We start from the raw sequence: 20342 nt of genomic DNA on the forward strand, positions 1-20342 counted from the left end.
TTTTACATATATACGTATATCATCACTGTGGCCCGGGTTCGATCCCCGGTCAGGGAACCAACCCCAGCCACTCTTAGTGCCGGTCCCAAGCCCCGATAAATGGGGAGGGTTGCGTTAGGAAGGGCATCCAGCGTAAAAACGTGCCAAATCAAACATGCGGATCATGAATACGGATAATCCGCTGTGGCGACCCCTAACGGGAGAAGCCGAAAGAACGTTTATATATGTTAATTAGTACTGAAAGTAAATAAAATATATTGCACATTGTACAAATGAGTAATGTTGCACATTGTGCAAACCGGCGCTGGTTCACACGCCCGCTGCCACATACATATATACTGTATAGTTTATACTGTAACTGTAAATTGCTCTGTTTTGCTAAATTGTTAAATGATTAACAAATTACAGTACACTACCCCATACTGATCACCATTCCCCTGGGTAGGCAAGGCCATAGGGGTGTAACGTTATTCACCATAGGGGTGTACCACGTATTCGTACTAAAATGCATCAGTACAGGGCTTTAATGCAATCTTTTTTACGTGTGGAATATCCAAGTTCAAATCTGCGTTCGCTCAGGAACGTATCTGGTGGCGGACCGTGAGTTTGTTTAGTCTCTGAGTCGCCTCGAGTGCATTTTTTAAATTATTATTATTATTATTATTATTATTTTCAATAAACTTAAAAACTCATACAACAGGGCTATACAAAAAGAAACTAGAGTTAGCACAGTGTAACTGTTTTGTGCATGCATAAAAGGGCAAAAAAAAATAATCCATAGTGCTAATGTAAGAGTAAGAGGCTAGCGGCTAACGCTAGCGCTATCAATTCTTTAGCGTTTTATTTCCAGCTTCGGGGAAGTGAATGAATGAAGGATGGATTGAAGGTTTGTTAGAAAGAAATTTGTTAAAGTATACTGAAATAAATTGAACAGTAAAGTACAACATATCTGTAGAAAATTAAATGTAAAACGCACACACACACACGCACGCACACACACACACACACACACACACACACACACACTTGCTCATCTGTATTAAATGTAACAAATGTTAACTTTCATTAAAAAAAATTAATTTATTTAATTGTATTTAATCGATTTAATTTGTGGCAATGTTATCAAAATAAAAAAGTATATTGTATTAATTTCATTTATTATATTTTCTTTTTTTTTTATAAAATATTATTTTATATATTATTTAACCAAGCAGGCATTTTATTCAGGATTGTTTTAAAATGTAAACTGTTGTTAACAAATCTTATTAATAGTAAACTCAGTTAATAAAAATCTACAAGCAATTTTGTTTTGCACAATTAATTAACCCCTAACCATAACAAAATTTAACAGACCTATGATAAAAAACTGAGGTACGTAGCGAACCGTGCGTTTTGTGTACCGTTACACCTCTACTAGGCCATGTCTCGACTTTTTTAAAGTTATGATCAAGTCATCAGCACGCATCTCCATCGTAAGTCAGGGACTACCTATATTGTTTGTTTTTTTGTTTTGTTTTGGGGGTTTTTGGTGGGGGGGTGTTACCTAATTTCACGACCTAAAAGACTACGATCATCAAAAATGAGCATACTCTGCATGAGGACATTCTGCCTGAAGAAAAATAAGTATATGAACATAACGATCAATATTATACAGGTTTCCACTGATCATCCTTGAGATGTTTCTACAACTTGATTGGAGTCCATAAATTCAGATGATTGGACATGATTTGAAAAGGCCCACACCTGATCTATAGAAGGTCCCACAGTTAACAGTGCATGTCAGAGCACAAACCAAGCCATGAAGTCCAAGGAATTGTCTGTAGACCTCAGAGACAGGTTTGTGCCTAGGCACAGATCTGGGGAAAGGGGACAAATGAGTACAGTGGCCTCCATCATGCGTAAATGGAAGAAGATTGGAACCACCAGGACTCTTACTAAAGCGGAGCCACCCGACCAAACTGAGCGTTCGCAGGAGAAGAACCTTAGTCAAGGAGGTGACCAAGAACCTGATGGGTGTTTTTCTGTGGAGAGAGAGAGAAGAACCTTCCAGAAGAACAACCATCTTTGCAACACTCCACCAGTCAGGCCTGTATGGTAAAGTGGCCAGACGGAAGCTACTCCTCAGTAAAAGGCACATGATAGCCCACCTGGAGTTTGCCAAAAGGCTGAAGGGCTCTCAGACGATGAGCAACTAAAATTGATGATTGAATGCAAAGAGTCATGGAGGAAACCAGGCACCGCTCATCACGTGGCCAATACCATCCCTACGATGAAGCATGGTGGTGGGGGATGTTTTTCAGCAGCAGGAACTGGAAAACTGGTCAGGATCAAGAGAAAGTAGAATGCAGCAATGTACAAAGACGTTCTTGAGGAAAACCTGCTCCAGAGCGCTCTGGAACTGAGACTGGGAAGATTTTTTTATCTTCCAACAGGATGCCTAAGCACACAGCCAAGATAACAAAGGAGTGGCTTTGGGGACGACTCTGTGAATGTCCTTGAGTGGCCCTGCCAGAGCTCAGACTTGAACATCTCTGGAGAGATCTGAAAATGGCTGTGCGCCGAACCTCCCCATCCAACCTGATGAAGCTTGAGAGGTTTTACAAAGAAGGATAAGAGAAACTGCTGAAAAATAGATGTGCCAAGCTTGTAGCATCAAACTCAAAAAGACTTGAGGCTGTAACTGGTGCCAAAGGAGCTTCAACAAAGTATTGAGCAAAGACTGAATATTTACTTGCATGTGATTTATTATATATATATATATATAATTTTTTTTTTTTTTTTTTTTTTTTTTTTTAAATAGATTTGCTAAGTTTTCAAACACACTTCTTTCATGTTTGTAGAATTTTGAGGAAAATAAAGAATTTTCTCCATTCTGGAATAAGGCTGTAACGTAACAAAATGTAAATATTTGTAATTTTGTCATGTCGCTCTCATCATTATAAGATCGACTGATATCAGTGTGCAGAAATACACAGTTTAAAAATTTAAGCATTGTAACTCCAGTAAAGCATTGCTAAATGTCTATTTACTGCTGCTAACTTACTGTAGGTCACCACTCTAATACTTTATATTGCTGTAGTGTGCATGTTTTTATTGCATATAAATAATATTGCGATTTACAGTCTAGGAAGAGTCCAATTGTTCTGAAAACTGCAAAACTACCAATAGCAAAACATGTATAAGTAGTAAAATCTGCAGTGAAATGCTCACCACCTGTTTACATGTATATGATGAACCTGGCAGAAAAGCAAAAAGTGATTGCAGCAGCTCTTTTTATAAATTAAAAAAAAAAGGTGATGGTGTTGACTATCATTGGGACAGCTTTTTGTTGTTGTTGTTGACATTGTCTTACTGAGGACATTAAGAAAGTTTGCTTAAAATTCTGTCTGCCGTTTTCCTCTGTCTCTCTGTCTCTCTCTCTTTCTTCAGGCATACAGTACCAGCCGTGCTATGGAAGGAGGCACAGGAAAAAGATGGAAACTGGTACGAAAACAGGCTCCACTCCTCTCATCCAGTCATGTTCTATCTACATGGCAATGCAGGAACCAGGTATACATGCATACATACATATATACATACACACACACACACACACACACACACACACACACACACACACACACACACTTACGTTGTTTTATTCTTGTAAAGATTTTGCACTGATCTGCACATATGGACAAAAATTGTGGAAACCTGAACATAAGATTGGCATGTGCTTTTTTTTTTTAAACATCCCATACCACCTTCAGCCCTATTTCCTGTTTTAATAACCTCAACTCTTCTGGGAACTCGATTTTTTTTTTAGTGTTCTTGTGCCACTGATGTAGGTGAAGTGAAGTGGTCTGGGGTTCAGTCAGTGTTCAAATTAATCTCAAGGGTGTTCAATCGGGTTAAAGCTCGATAGTAGGAGATCTTCTACTCCGGCTCAGTTCAAGTGAAGGGGAAATTTCATGCGTTTCATCCAAAGACGTTCCTATACAATTTTGTGTCTCCAGGTTTGTAACAGTTTGGGGAAGAATCACATATGGCTGGAAAAGTCAGGTGTACCAATAGTTTTGTCAATATTGTGTAAGTGTTAATCCAGATCATTATTATACCTAAACCTTAATCTGTAATTTACCTTAATCTTAGTAACCAAACATAAACACAAAAGAAAAAGCCAAAAGCCGCCCACACATGGACAGGAACACTTGGATATCATGAATACAAACATAAGGGTTTGCCAGTGTGTGTAATGTTGTCTTACTTGGTTGTGGGTGTGTTTCAGGGGAGGAGACCACAGAGTGCAGCTCTATAAGGTAAAACACACACACACACACACACACACACTCACACACCATTATATACACTTCAGTACTATAAAACCATTTTTTTGTTTAATTTTTTGTCGAATGTGTAAAACATTTTTGATGAATTTCTGTCATCGCATTGTAGTGTTTAATTGTAGATAGAAAAATTTTTAAAAATATAAATTACAGACTCTCCCCACTTTACGAACTTTAGCGGATACGAACAAACCTGTCCTCAAAGTAAAATGAAAAACGAGCCGCGAGCTAGTCCTCGACCGTAACGATTGTTTTGAATTTTTTTTGTATTCATTTCTATTTTTTTTTTTTTTCAATACTTAATACAAAATATTGTATGCAGTATTGCAATTTGTTTTTAGTATATTTTATAGTTTATTTGATGGTATTTATTGCTCTTACATCATTAGGAGACACGCGTAGTCAATAACGAACACGGTAACAACTTACGAACAAATTCATGGTACGATTTCGGACACAAACGCATGATATGCTCCAGAAACATTCACAAGATTTTCTCACGGTACAATTACGTCTTGAGAAAACCGATTTTTATGTTGAGATCGCGTGAAAATTAGGTCGTGATAACGAGAAAACGAGAAAGAAAAAATATTATAATGCATGGCTTCTTAAGAATTTAGTTTAAATGACTTTCAAGTTAGCGAAATGTTTTTTTTTTTTTTTCATTATTATTCTTTAGAAATTGTTTGTGAAAAACTTCTAAATACTGAACCTTCTGTTTCTCTCACATTGTTTGGTCTTTCAGGTCCTTAGTTCATTAGGCTACCATGTAGTCACATTTGATTATAGAGGTAAGTAGCTTTTTTTTTTTTTTTTCTTTCCTGAAACGAGTCAAGAAGCTTTTGTCATTTCAACCCTATATAACTGAAATAAGAGAACGTTTCTCCAGAACCCTGGTGCTACATCAAACAATACACAGCTACAACATAGAGCTACATATCAGAACACAGATATAAGGACTAAAGAAAGTTGTCCTCGCCACGTAAAGTGCATCGAGTGCAAACGTTGAGGACAAAATAGACAAATTAATACCAGCAAACAAGAGTGTAAACATAAAACACAAAAATTGTTGCGCGAAACAGCAGGTAAACCGTTACGATGTGGTTATTAATTGAAATGAGTATTGTGCGTTTGAGTTCAGGTTTGTAGCAGGTTTGTTGTGGGGTCGTCCACAACGCAATTTGACTTTGGTGTAAATGTCCGTGATAGAGAGGAGGCAGACTCCAATAATCTTCTCGGCCGTCCCAAAAATCATGTCTCGAATGTTATTTATTATACGACATACAGTGAGGAAAATAAGTATTTGAACACCCTGCTATTTTGCAAGTTCTCCCACTTAGAAATCATGTAGGGGTCTGAAATTGTCATCATAGGTGCATGTCCACTGTGAGAGACATAATCTAAAAAAAAAAAATCCAGAAATCACAATGTATGATTTTTTAACTATTTATTTGTATGATACAGCTGCAAATAAGTATTTGAACACCTGAGAAAGTCAATGTTTATATTTGTTTGATTGCAATTACAGAGGTCAAACGTTTCCTGTATTTTTTTACCAGGTTTGCACACACTGCAGGAGGGATTTTAGCCCACTCCTCCACACAGATCTTCTCTAGATCAGTCAGGTTTCTGGCCTGTGGCTGAGAAACACGGAGTTTGAGCTCCCTCCAAAGATTCTCTCTTGGGTTTAGGTCTGGAGACTGGCTAGGCCACGCCAGAACCTTGATATGCTTCTTACAGAGCCACTCCTTGGTTATCCTGGCTGTGTGCTTCGGGTCATTGTCATGTTGGAAGACCCAGCCTCGACCCATCTTCAATGCTCTAACTGAGGGAAGGAGGTTGTTCCCCAAAATCTCGCAATACATGGCCCCGGTCATCCTCTCCTTAATACAGTGCAGTCGCCCTGTCCCATGTGCAGAAAAACACCCCCAAAGCATGATGCTACCACCCCCATGCTTCACAGTAGGGATGGTGTTCTTGGGATGGTACTCATCAGTCTTCTTCCTTCAAACACGTTTAGTGGAATTATGACCCAAAAGTTCTATTTTGGTCTCATCTGACCACATGACTTTCTCCAATGACTTCTCTGGATCATCCAAATGGTCATTGGCAAACTTAAGACGTGCCTGGACATGTGCTGGTTTAAGCAGGGGAACCTTCCGTGCCATGCATGATTTCAAACCATGACGTCTTAGTGTATTACCAACAGTAACCTTGGAAACGGTGGTCCCAGCTCTTTTCAGGTCATGGACCAGCTCCTCCCGTGTAGTTCTGGGCTGATTTCTCACCTTCCTTAGGATCATTGAGACCCCACGAGGTGAGATCTTGCATGGAGCCCCAGTCTGAGGGTGATTGACAGTCATGTTTAGCTTCTTCCATTTTCTAATGATTGCTCCAACAGTGGACCTTTTTTCACCAAGCTGCTTGGCAATTTCCCCGTAGCCCTTTCCAGCCTTGTGGAGGTGTACAATTTTGTCTCTAGTGTCTTTGGACAGCTCTTTGGTCTTGGCCATGTTAGTAGTTGGATTCTTACTGATTGTATGGGGTGGACAGGTGTCTTTATGCAGCTAACGACCTCAAAAAAGTGCATCTAATTTAGGATAATAAATGTAGTGGAGGTGGACATTTTAAAGGCAGACTAACAGGTCTTTGAGGGTCAGAATTCTAGCTGATAGACAGGTGTTCAAATACTTATTTGCAGCTGTATCATACAAATAAATAGTTTAAAAATCATATATTGTAATTTCTGGATTTTTTTTGTTTAGATTATGTCTCTCACAGTGGACATGCACCTACGATAACAATTTCAGACCCCTCCATGATTTCTAAGTGGAAGAACTTGCAAAATAGCAGGGTGTTCAAATACTTATTTTCCTCACTGTAAGTAAAGGTATGAAACTAAATAGTTTATCTTGAGAAAATGGGCCGAATTTAAGACCTTGCTAATAATCTTTTTTCCCCCCTTTAATGTAAATGATGTATAAACACATGGTGTATGTGTTTCAGGTTGGGGGGATTCAGAAGGCAGCCCATCTGAGAGAGGGATGACGCAGGACGCTCTCTTCCTCTACCAGTGGCTGAAACAGAGGATCGGCAACAAGCCACTCTATATCTGGGGCCACTCTCTGGGAACCGGGTGAGTCTCGAGTTCCCGTTAAACAATCCTGGAAGCTTTTTTTTTTGTCCAGTCATGGATACACCATTTGAAAAAAGAGCAACTTATAAATGACCTTAGTCCCCATTTGCTGGTTAAAATTACTTTTAGTCTTCTGGGATAAAAAATTCCACGATATCTTGGAGTGGTTGTGGAAATTTGTGCTCATTTACTACTCATTCACACAAGTCAGGTACTAATGATGGTGATGAAGGTGCCTGAGGGGCAATCAGTTTTCACATTCATCCCAAAGGTGTTTGATAGGTTGAAGCTCAGAGCGCTATAGCAGTCGAGATCTTCAGCTCCAACCCATGTAAAGCAGATCTTCACAGAGCTGGATTTGTGCACAGGGTTATTGTCATGCTGGAACCGGTTTGGGTCTCCTAGTTCCAGTGAAGGGAAAATTAAATGCTAGCGCCTCAATGTCCATATAGCGTAGATTACAGCCAAAGAAAACCGTTGTGGATAAAACACTGTTAGAGAGGTGTTGTAATAGAATCTAGTCCTTTTTGGCACCCTAGATTCCTGTCGTCACCCTGACCACGCCGCACCCCAAATGGCTCCTCCCTCCCACCACAAAGCTCCACCCCCATACCATACAAATTATACGCAACATTCCATAATAATTTTGGTTAAACACATGTTTTGTGTTTAAAATTGCAATATCTACTGTATATTAAACTTCAGCAGAGAAACAGGTGAATAATTTAAATGGGCGGCAGGGGGACAGGGGGCGCCATCGAGCGCCTTGTTTTCCTATGCCTGAAAATGGACAGAAAAGAGGGGTTGAAGGTTCATATTTAAGGATTCAGAGCATATGGCCTTTAAAGCTACAGCATGCCAAAGCTTCTTAAAATAACTGTTTACAGCCGAAAAAAAACTAAAGACAATTTGGACTCCACAACCACACTTTTAGTGGAGCTTCTTCAGTAAAACGATAACACAAATTATTTTCAAATGACTGACGTTTCATTTTATTCTTAAGTTCACTGTTAATACATGAAGCACATACAGAGATACAAAAGCAAGACGACGATGTCAGACAATAAATATGTCTCTTAATTCAATTCCGTTTCACGTAGGGCACCTGATGGACAGGACAGCATATTAATGTTCACAAGAAGCATGAAAAGAAGCAGGATGGTAGCGAGTTTGTGTATGACTGTTTTATTTCTGGGTTTTTTTTTTTCCAGAGTGGCCACAAACTTAGCCAGGCGTCTGTGTGACAGAGGTGAGTGCGTGCATGTGTAAGCAAAAACTACACAATCATACAGTGGAAAAACCCTTGAATTTTCCAAATGACTTTGTCTGTACACACTTCAATAATGTAACGTAATATAATACATCGGAGGCAGACATCCGTAATTCGTGGTACAGTTGCCGTCTTGGAATCAAGCGTCAGCTTCCTTGTCGCAAATCCATGGAATTTCAAATCCTCGCTCACCTGCTGTTTTTTAGGAACACCACCTGACGCTGTTATCCTAGAGTCTCCTTTTACCAACATCAGAGAGGAGGCCAAGAGCCACCCATTCTCCATGGTGAGCCCACTGCATCTTCTGTCTGTGTTCATGCATGTCCAAGAGGGTGCAAGAAACATTGTGTAATTCAGACGACCTGTAAATGGTCTTTGGTTAATCTCTGCTTAAACGGATTACCGAAGAAATTTACAAATCTATCAGAAATATTATTATTTATATTCTATTTCTTTTCTATATAAGCAGAAATGTGTATATTGTATTCGGATTGTAATCGGTTTGTTGGTTGTATAACAGGTTTACAGGTATCTGCCAGGCTTCGACTGGTTCTTTTTGGACTCCATCACTGCCAATGACATCCGATTTCCCAGCGATGAAAAGTAAGCGCTTGTGAGACAAATGAATGGACACACACACACACACACACACGCATTCAGTTTCACACTGTATTCTAATGCAAATGCTTCTAATGTCTTGAATCTTGTTAGTAAGTCATTGTAGCACTCTGTTGGACTTAAGACTTAGACTTTCGCAATGTGCAAAGGGAGGCACATTATTAGGTCAGAGGGTCTTTAAATGTTATGACTCATGTCCACAATACTGATGAAAGAAAAAAGCCCCTGCAGCAGAACAAACCTTTTCATTGCTTAGGAAGAGTTTATTGATTCAAAGATGTTTTGTGTTCAAAGTAGCCTTAAAGCAGAGATCTGAATGAATGAATTGTTAATGCAATAAAAGGGCTGTCTGGCTGTCCCTTTTATGTATCTCTGTCTGTCTCTGTCTGTCTGTCCCTATTATGTATGTCTGTTTGTCCCTTTTATGTCTGTCTGTCCGTCTGTCTGTCCTTTTTATGTATGTCTGTCTGTATGTCCCTTTTATGTATGTCTGTCTGTCTGTCTGTATGTCCCTTTTATGTATGTATGTCTGTCTGTCTGCCTCTGTCTGTCTGTATGTCCCTTTTATGTATGTCTGTCTGTCTCTGTATCTCTGTCTGTCTGTCTGTCTGTCTGTCGGATGGACAGATGGGCAGGTGGGCGGATAAAATGAAAGTATAAATGGGTGAATGGTTGGGAAGGGTGTGTGAATGGATGGGAGAATAGATTAATGGAAAAAATGAAAGGATGTTATTGGATGGATAGATGGTATAATTATATGAATAAATAAATGAGTGAATGGATAGGGTGGGGGGATAAATGGATGGGAAGAATAAAGGTATGATGGATGGGATGTATGGATGGGATGAATGAATGAATGGGAATGGTGGATGGATGGATGGATGGGGGGAATGAATGTATTAAATGATGGATGGATAGAATGAATGGATTGAATGTATAGAATGAAGGGATGGATTGCAAGATGGAAGAAATCCACTGTGATAAATAACAAAACCCTTTCTTTTGCTGATATTTGATCCCAGGATGCTGTTTATTAATAGAACTCTATCTGACTGAAACAGACTTGTGCATCAGTGCCCACTGTTATTATAAAGTGTACCGTGTTCTGCACTAAGAGCAAGCGAGCCGCTGATTCTGACAAAACGCTCGCAACCGTCACGAATGCGTTGCAGCAGAAATCTGAGCGTTTTGCTACCGTGCAATAGTGTGATGGTATTAAGAAGTTACAGAATAAAAATAGAATAGTGTAGGCTGGTACACAAGTGCCCAGTCTGCATTTATTCCTCTTCGTTCCCTATTTACTCGGTACACATTTATTTGGAATAAGAGTCTCACACGTCTCTGTGTTCAGCTTTCAAGAACTTTTCTGAACGGAAAATAGTAAACATCGCATGACGCATATTTGAATGAAAACATCGTGCCCTGCTACTGTGGTGGAAAACTAAATATACAACAGACAGCCAAAAGTATTGAAACACCCAAAACCTCCAATTTAATCACAAACTTGGAGGCACACCATTTTATAGGATGTCTTTAGGTTCTATAGCATGAAATTTCCCCTTAACTTAAGGAGATACGAAACTGTTCCAGCATGACACTACCCCTGTGCACAAACCCTGTTCCATGAAGGTTTGTGCACCATGAAGCTCCTATTGAACACAGAGCAGGTTATTGTAACAGGAAATGGGACTAAATGTGGAACAGGATGTTTAAAAAAGTACCACAATTACTTATACAAACTCGTAGCTGCACTGTTAGTTGAATGACAGCGATGTCATGACCTCTGATTTGCCCTGAAAATGTTCTGAGATGTTTGATGTTTTTAACTCTTCTAGTGTGAATCACATTTCATGTCCAGTCCTGATTCTCCACGCAGAAGACGATCCCGTCGTCCCTTTTCACTTGGGTAAAAAGGTAAGAAACCTACACTTTGATAGACATTAACCTGCTGTTTGTTTTTTTTGTTTTTTTTAGTTTGCTCCTATTAAATGGAATGATGTGTAAGTTCTCAGTAGTTTGTATTTCATGTATATGTGCTTTGTTGACTGTTCTTCTGAGCTGCTTCAGACTGCACACTTCTTCCTTCTAATGACTTTTTCCCTCTTTTCCTCTGCTTCAGCTCTACAATATCGCAGCTCAGTCTAAGAGTCTGAACGGACACAAGGTGCAGTTTATTCCATTTCCCAGCACTCAGGGCTACAGGCACAAATTCATCTACCGCAGTCCCCAGCTGCCTCACATACTCAGGTAATGAGAGAAGGGGGGGGGAATGAGAGAGAGAGAGAGGGAATGAGAGAGGGAATGAGAGAGAGGGGGGGGGGAATGAGAGAGAATTAGAGAATGAGGGAGGGGGAACTAGACTAGTTATAATTGACTCTGAGCCAGTGAAAGGATGACATGGATGGGGGGATGGATGGAAAGAATGATATGGATGGATGGATGAAAAGAATGATGGGGATGGATGGATGGATGGATGGATGGATGGATGGATGGATGGATGGATGGATGGATGGAATGATATGGATGGATGGATGGATGGAAAGAATGATATGGATGGATGGATGGATGGATGGAAAGAATGATTGGGATGGATGGATGGATGGATGGATGGATGGATGGATGGATGGATGGATGGATAGAAAGAATGAGATGGATGGGTGGATGGACGGATTTATGGATAGATGGAAAGAATGATATGGATGGATGGACTGATGGATGGATGGATGGATGGATGGATGGAAAGAATGATTGGGATGGATGGATGGAAAGAATGATGGGGATGGATGGATGGATGGATGGATGGATAGATGGAAGGAATGATATGGATGGATGGATGGATGGATGGATGGATGGATGGATGGAAAGAATGATTGGGATGGATGGATGGATGGAAAGAATGAGATGGATGGGTGGATGGACGGATTTATGGATAGATGGAAAGAATGATATGGATGGATGGATGGATGGATGGATGGATGGATGGATGGATGGATGGATGGAAATAATGATATGGGTGGATGGATGGATAAAAAGAATGATGGGGATGGATGGATGGATGGATGGATGGATGGATGGATGGATGGAAATAATGATATGGGTGGATGGATGGATAAAAAGAATGATGGGGATGGATGGATGGATGGATGGATGGATGGATGGAAAAATTATATGGATGGATGGATAAAAAGAATGATGGGGATGGATGGATGGATGAAAAGAATGATATGGATGGATGGATGGATGGATGGATGGATGGATGGATGGATGGATGGATGGATGGAAAGAATGAGATGGATGGGTGGATGGACAGATTTATGGATAGATGGAAGGAATGATATGGATGGATGGATGGATGGAAATAATGATATGGGTGGATGGATGGATAAAAAGAATGATGGGGATGGATGGATGGATGGATGGAAAAATTATATGGATGGATGGATAAAAAGAATGATGGGGATGGATGGATGGATGGAAAGAATGATATGGATGGATAGATGGATGGATGGATGGAAAGTATGAAAGATGGTGTTTATGGATGGAAAGAATGAAGGTAATAGATGGATGCATAGATGGAATGACAATGCCATACACAATGTTCCCATCTCTTTCTCTTTATCTCTCTCTTTCTCTCACTCTCTAGTGATTTTCTTAGCATGACTCATCCCCACGTATAGCTGCACACTCGACCAGATTGCCCCCCCCCACCACCACCACCACCACCACCACCACCACCCCACACAGATGTACACCTGTACATTCCATACATCAGTAAATCACGTGACGAGCAGAGAACAGCCAGCAGGCTGAGGAAAGAAATGGAGGAACGGCAGCTTGAGCACAACATATGCAAAGAAATATGCAAAACCTGCACTGAACAGAATCTGGATGTTTGTAAGTGACGCACAGTAAATTGGCGTACGAGTGTAAGATGTAGAACTTATTGGACCGTGTATTGATTAGCCGTCAGTTCAAGCTGGGTTTTTGCATAACTCCAAAAAAAAGAAAAAAAAAGAAAAAGAAAAAAAAAAAGGCAGATTTATGCAATAAAAACACTATAACGTGTTTAAAAAAAAAATAAGGAGAGAGAAACTAATTTAGAAAAATCAGCCTTTTTTTTTTTTAGCTTGCTAGTGATGACAATCTGTTACATTTGGGTTTAGTTCGTAAATAACTGCGTACACAACCTTCTAATCTCCTCCCATTCACCATGATTTCAGATTTTACAGGTCTGATATGTTTTGTATCATTTAATTATAACACATTTAATATTAACACATTCCAGACCGTTTGAACTTTTTTTTTCTTTTTTCTTTTTTTTTTTTTTTAATTTTGAAAACTTTCAAATCGATAATTTGTCTGATATCATTCGAATTCTCTCATCCAATATAATAACTGCTTCTAGAGATTTACAGGAACGAATGTCGAAAAAATTCGCAAATATAAAAATAATATGAATATTTACCAAAAATCAAAATATGTGTGTATAAATCTTTTGGGTGAATTATCGAGGGATATTTAATCACGTGTCCCAGGATTCGCTACAAATATTAAACTGGTGTGATACGGTATTTATGAGAAATCCATGGTTTTTAAACGAGCATTGTAGAACTGAGTTGCACTATACGTAAATAAGTACAAATAAAACAGTCCCTAGAAGGCAATCAGATGGTTTTTTTGTTTCTGTTACGACAAAATGATGTATTTCATCAGCTAGCTATAAGCTACAACTACTGCAGAAAGCAATTCGCACGTTTCGTTGAAGCCATCAACCTTCTCATGGGCTGTGGAGCAATAATGTACTGTACTGCTTCATCGGGACTTTCAACAAGTACCCATTATGAGCCATAGGTCAATGTGTTCTGAATGTAGGATTGTACTGGGTGTGTGTGTGTGTGTGTGTGTGTGTGTGCAAATTGTAAAAGCATTGAGAAACCAGATTATATCTAAAAAACCTTGAATCGGAGAGAGAAGAATTTCCATTGCGTAATAATTTTGGTCTATATCTCTATTTTTTGGGGGTCGACTCGATTACAATGAGCAAAGGACGGTTTTACAAAAGTACATAACGTGATCACGTGCTCCCGTTACCTAGGTTTTTAAATTCTAGTTTCTTTATTGAGATCACCTGCTATGCATTTCAACTTTTCTCCATAAAATATGAGGTTGAAAGACTTGAGCATGTTTGTATGAAGTAGATGTATGAAGGGAAGTGTTTATGCACATGCATGTTAGCTTTACTGGCCTCCGAGTCTTTTTTTTTATTTTATTTTTTATTTTTTTCTTTCCCCCCAATTAAAGAACGTGCTCTAGCTTAGGGTCCATGTCCTTTACATATTATATACGCAAATCGGAAAAGCTAGACGTCTTATTATTATTATTATTAATATTATTATCATTATTGCCAATTCTGAAAGTAGCTCATGGCTTGAGGATTAGTGACTAAAGACTAAACTAAAAAAATTTAAAAATAAAATAAAAGTTCTAAAAACGAAACAAATTTACTAAAGTGAAACAGCCCCTCGCTTTGTGCATCAAAAACCATCATATTAAATGTTAAATTAATTTGATGGATTCTTGCTTTTTGGAAACATTCCTCAGTCTCTGATTATGTTGTGAGACTCCACTTTCTCTCAATAATTTTTCTTCCTATAAATGAGTGACCAAAACCTTCAACAAATCAAATGAACCCCTCTTTTTTTTTTTTTTTCCCTCTCCACATGATAAGGCATCCGACGCATGTTCAGATCTTAAATCCAGAGCCGAATAAATTTTTTTCTACATCAATTCTTTCTGTAATGTGTACTAATGTAGAGAAAAGACTGAGCTCTCGGCTCAAATTCCTTTCAGCTGCCTTCGTCGAAGACCAAACACACCATATTTTCAGTCTGTTTTAAATACTTTTATGAAATCTCTTGTTATTTAAAGATTTACTACCTTTTTTTTTTTGGCAAAATATCATGTGGTTTACAGTTTTCTTTTGGGTTTTTTTAGCTGCTGTACCTTACTGTACTACTGGAAAACAACAAGATGATGTATGGTCTTATCTGTTTGTACATAATAAAGGATTGAACTCACAACTGACTGGATTCTTCAGTGCGTTCACATTCATCAAAAAGGAGTTCGATTGGGTTTCGAGCTCTATAGCAGGAGATCTTCCTCCACTCCAAAACCATGTAATGCAGATCTTCATGGAGCTGGCTTTGTGCACAGAAACGGTGTCATGCTGGAACAGGTTTGGGTCTCCTAGTGACAGGAAAATTCATGCTACTACATTAAAAAACGTCTTGTATGATTGTGTGCTTCAAATTTTGTGGTAAGAGTTTGGGGAAGAACCACAAATAGCTCAAAAAATTCTGATGTCCTAATACTTTTATTCAGCTATAAAGAGTTGTTCCCCTTACCAGCCTCTCTCTATCTTTCTTATTCTTTATCTGACAAAAGCACATGTAGGACATTTTGCAGACAAGGTGAGGGAGGTGAGATTGAGATGGTTTGGACATGTGCAGAGGAGGGACATGGGGTATATCATTAGGAGACGCTGAGGATGGAGCCACCAGGAAGGAGGAAAAGAGGGAGGCCAAGGAGGAGGTTTATGAATGTGGTGAGGGAAGACATGCAGGTAGTTGGTTTGAAAGAGGCAGATGTAGAGGACGGGGGGGGGGGGTATATGAAGACAGATGATCTGCTGTAGCGCCCCCTAATGGAAGAAGCCGAAAGAAGAAGACCATACTGATGACATGCAGATAGTGTTTACTCAGACCTGGACCGATTTCAAAACAAGTCAGGTCTTGGTCTGACATACCATTTCCATCTCATACATTATTCATGAGCTCAATATCCTTATATCTTATTATCCTTAATCTGATATTAATCTATATGAATATGAATCTATATAGAAGCACCTGTTTATCAAGGTAAGGTAACACAGTGCATCTCAGTCAGCTCCATAGTTTAGTAGTCAGAGCACTGATCAGGAAATGGGGCTTTCTTAACCCTACAATGTATCACAAAAATGGAGCTGTTGGACTTTTTGGTTAGTCATGAGTTCAAATCCCAGCACTTGAGCGAGGCCCACTTCATTTGACGCTCCTCACGGCTGCTCTTGTTAGGGGTCACCACAGCGAATCATCCGTCTTCATACCCCCCCTGTCCCTTACATCTGCCTCTTTCAAACCAACCACCTGCATGTGTTGGCTCACCACATCCTTTAACCTCCTCCCGGAGATCCAAAAGCCTCCTCTTTTCCTCCTTCCAATTTTCATTTCTATAGTTTTGTCTCTTGAGAAGATTTTACTAAAATGATTGCTGAAAGGTGAGGGGTGTATTTACTTTTGTAAAATGCTGTAGATAGACACCCGAGCATCAAGTTTATACATGCTTCTTTAACATTTCTATTTCAGATTCACTCCATTTTTTTCCCCTTATAATAAGCTTCACTCTTCTGTGAAGTCTGTCTGGTGGATTTTAGAGTGGTTGTGGAAATTTGTGCTCATTCAGCTTCAAGAGCAAAAGTACCTATGGAGGTTCAGTGAGGAGGACTGAGGTCAGTGAATGTTCAGTTGATCCCAAAGCCATTCATTGGGGTCGAGTTCTTCCACATCTGGCTTTGTGTACAGGGGTATTGTCATGCTAGAGCAAGATTGGGTCTCTTAGTTCCAGTGAAGAGAAAAACAGCATCCAAAGACGTCCTGTACAATTGTGTGCCTCCAACTTTGTAGTAACAGTTTGAGGAAGAAGCACATATGGGTGTGACAGTTAGGGTTCCACATACTTTTAACCATACGGTGTGTGAATATTTTCATGTATAGATAAGCTGGATCTCTTCATGCTTTTTAGACATAACGAAAAAGCTGATACGTAAGAATTTACACGTTTTCTGGCTGAAATGTAAAAACCATTCCACATATTAAGAGTTTATCATGGTCAGGGAAATGGTGGATAAGGAATCTGTCGTGTGTCAGAGTACACGTGCACACATTTACACAGTGAGTTATTCATTTACAGCAAATATTAGAGACCATACTGTTGTTTATTTGAGAGGTAGAAGGAAACCAGAGGTTCCAGAGAAAACCCTTGTACAAAAGAGAGAACATGCTGTAAGAATGAACAGACAATACCAGAATGCTACTTGCTGAATATTTGGTCTCACTTCATCTGTTCATCTTTTCATTATAACTTGAACACATGTCCAGGAAAAGCGGTTTGTTTGTTTGTTTATGTTTTGCATAGTCATTTCGATTCAGGGTTAAATATCCTAGATTACACTTTTTCTTGGTTGCTTTGGAGCAATTGTCAGATCCGAAATAAAGATCTCGAAACTACTTTTTCAACCGCCACATCGTTTGTGCCCATCGTAAAAGCATTTCTCGTTGCTTTGATCGAACTGCGAATGCTTTCGTACATCATTTAATCGAATTGTGTACGAGGGTCTGCTGTTTCCCCCAAAACATCTCAGCATCAGTTTATTGTATACGTCATTAAATGCAAAATGGTTAAAACAGTCCAACCAACCAACCAATAATCAACTAGTTCTCTAAAACAGGTCAAAGGTGAATCTCATGACCCTTCAATTGGCAACAGAGCAAAACAAAGAATTACAATTTCTAAAAATGGATGAACAACTAAGAACTGAAACTGTGCATCATACTGAGAACACGACTAAACATTTTGACGATCTTGTTTCTGAACAATGACAAAAGGACTTTTGTCTCACTCACTGGTTTGCAAATATTAAGGATGATTTGAGAAACGCTCCAAACAAACTGAGAAAAAAAGTGTAATAGTTTTGTATCAGATTTGTGTTGTGTTCAACAAGAGGGTGCTATTTTCACACTGTATAGAGCATGAACATTATGAACAGCATTTCATGATTGGCGTAATTTCCATTACACAATTCATTACAAATTTATGACACAATTTTCTACTAATAAAGAGAATAACAAGGTAATGGAAAAACAATTGAAAAAGATCATAGAGAAAATAAAAGAAAGTTAGAAGAACAAAAACAAAAAAAAAATAAGCACAAAGAGAGAGCGAGACATTATAATTGTATATAAAGAGTAAGAATCATTGTATTCCACTTTCTTGTCGTTTTATTTTTATTTTTGTACATCAGGCAAAAACACACACACACACACCCCTTTTGACCATGTGTAAGTATCTGTTTTGCTTTTTACTTCTGCTACTGTCATTTACTAACCACGTGCGCAAAGTAGCGATAAAGCATGTTGTGATGTTTCGCCAATTTCTGCTAATCTATGTGGCTGCTAATCATGTACTTTTTCTTGACACTCTGCTGTCTTCTACGCTTCCAGCAGACCCCAGACTGTGGTCAGCATACCAGCTGGTTCCTGTCCCCCAAGTCTCCAATGCTTCTACCCAAACGGACATATGCCTCCCTGATGCGAACCCATCTGGTCCCAAACATTCACTCTCAAGTGCTATGCGCTGCAAAACATTCAGCTCCTAGCTGCTCTGTCCTCCTTTCGCTCCTAAATTTAGTGTGTGCATAGTTTTAGAGTTTATTCTACAGGCATCTGTTCCTTCAATCATCTTCAGTAACTTCTAAATCTTTATAAGGATCGAGGTGAATCCAAAGACTTTCCAGGAAACATTTGACAAACTCTTTATAGGAACTGCAGCCCATTTTTGGATTTTCATATTGCATCATTTGCTCATTTACTTTGGTGTGCAGGAAACTGTTTAAAGAGGAAATAGACAAATTTGGGCTTCTCAACTATTCATGAAATGTTTAACATTGATTCTGCTCAAAAAATCAAAGGAAAAATCTGTTCCATGTCAATTTACTTCTAATGAAACCCAAACCAATGATTTTGTGCTGAGATCTTCTTCTTCTTTCAAGCTGCTCCTGTTAAGGGTCACCACAGCAGATCATTCGTCTCCATACTACTGTCCTCTACATCTGCCTCTTTCAAACCAACTACCTGCATGTCTTCTCTCACCACATCCATAAACCTCCTCCCTGAGATCCAAAAGCCGTCCTCTTTTCCTTCTTCCTGGCAGCTCCATCCTCTAAATTCTTCTACCAATGTACCCCATGTCCCTCCTCTGCATATGTCCAAACCATCTCAATCTCGCCTCCCTCACCTCTCTCACATCTCTCTCTAAACCATACAACATCTCAGGTCTCACCACAGTCCTATAAACTTTCCTTTTCACTCTTGCAGATACTCTTCTATAAAAAAAATCACTCCTGCTATCACTCTTCTCCACCCACTTCACCCTGCCTGCACTCTTTTCTTCACTTCTCTAACACACTCTCCATTACTTTGCACTATTGACCCCAGGTACCTGAACTCCTCCACCTTCTCCAACTCTTCTCCCTGCAACTGCACCACTCCACTGCCCTCCCTCTCATTCACACACATGTACTCTGTCTTACTCCTACTGACTTTTATTCTCCTTCTCTCCAGCACGTACCTCCACCCCTCCACCTGCTCCTGACTCTCACCACAAATCACAATATCATCTGCAAACATCATAGTCCATGGAGACTCCTGTCTGACCTCGTCAATCAGCCTGTCCATCACTACTGCAAAAAGGAAAGGGCTCAGAGCCGATCCTTGATGCAGTCCAACCTCCACCTTGAACAAGTCTGTTGTTCCTACTGCACACTTCACTGTTGTCACACTGTACTCATACATGTCCTGCACCACCCTCACATACTTCTCTGACACACCTGACTTCCTCATACAATACCACAATTCCTGTCTCCACCCTGTCATACGCTTTCTCTAAATCCACAAACACACAATGCAATTCCTTCTGACCTTCTCTATACATCTCATCAACATTCCTCAAAGCAAATAATGTGTCTGTGGTGCTCTTCCTCGGCATGAAACCATACTGTGGCTCACAGATGGTCACCTCTTCTCTCAGCCTGGCTTCCACTACTCTTTCCTATAACTTCATGTTGTGACTGATCAACTTTATTCCCCTGTAGTTACTGCCGGTCTGCACATCTCCCTTA

At 39.5% G+C, this 20342-nt stretch overlaps 1 protein-coding gene across 1 annotated transcript in view; it reads left to right on the forward strand.

Annotated features, from left to right (window-relative positions):
• The window catches only part of abhd12 (abhydrolase domain containing 12, lysophospholipase), a 33649-nt gene extending 18220 nt beyond the window's left edge, over nucleotides 1–15429 (forward strand). The window contains exons 5-14 of the mRNA XM_083544822.1: nucleotides 3430–3549; nucleotides 4268–4298; nucleotides 5071–5116; nucleotides 7332–7461; nucleotides 8673–8710; nucleotides 8938–9017; nucleotides 9252–9334; nucleotides 11185–11263; nucleotides 11469–11596; nucleotides 12993–15429. Of these exons, the coding sequence (XP_083400948.1) occupies nucleotides 3430–3549; nucleotides 4268–4298; nucleotides 5071–5116; nucleotides 7332–7461; nucleotides 8673–8710; nucleotides 8938–9017; nucleotides 9252–9334; nucleotides 11185–11263; nucleotides 11469–11596; nucleotides 12993–13026 (769 nt within the window). The 3' untranslated portion in view covers nucleotides 13027–15429. The remainder of the gene's footprint in view (nucleotides 1–3429; nucleotides 3550–4267; nucleotides 4299–5070; nucleotides 5117–7331; nucleotides 7462–8672; nucleotides 8711–8937; nucleotides 9018–9251; nucleotides 9335–11184; nucleotides 11264–11468; nucleotides 11597–12992) is intronic.
• Nucleotides 15430–20342: the final 4913 nt, after the last annotated feature.

This window comes from Silurus aristotelis (assembly GCF_946808225.1).
Source record: "Silurus aristotelis genome assembly, chromosome: 6".
Lineage (NCBI taxonomy): Eukaryota > Metazoa > Chordata > Actinopteri > Siluriformes > Siluridae > Silurus > Silurus aristotelis.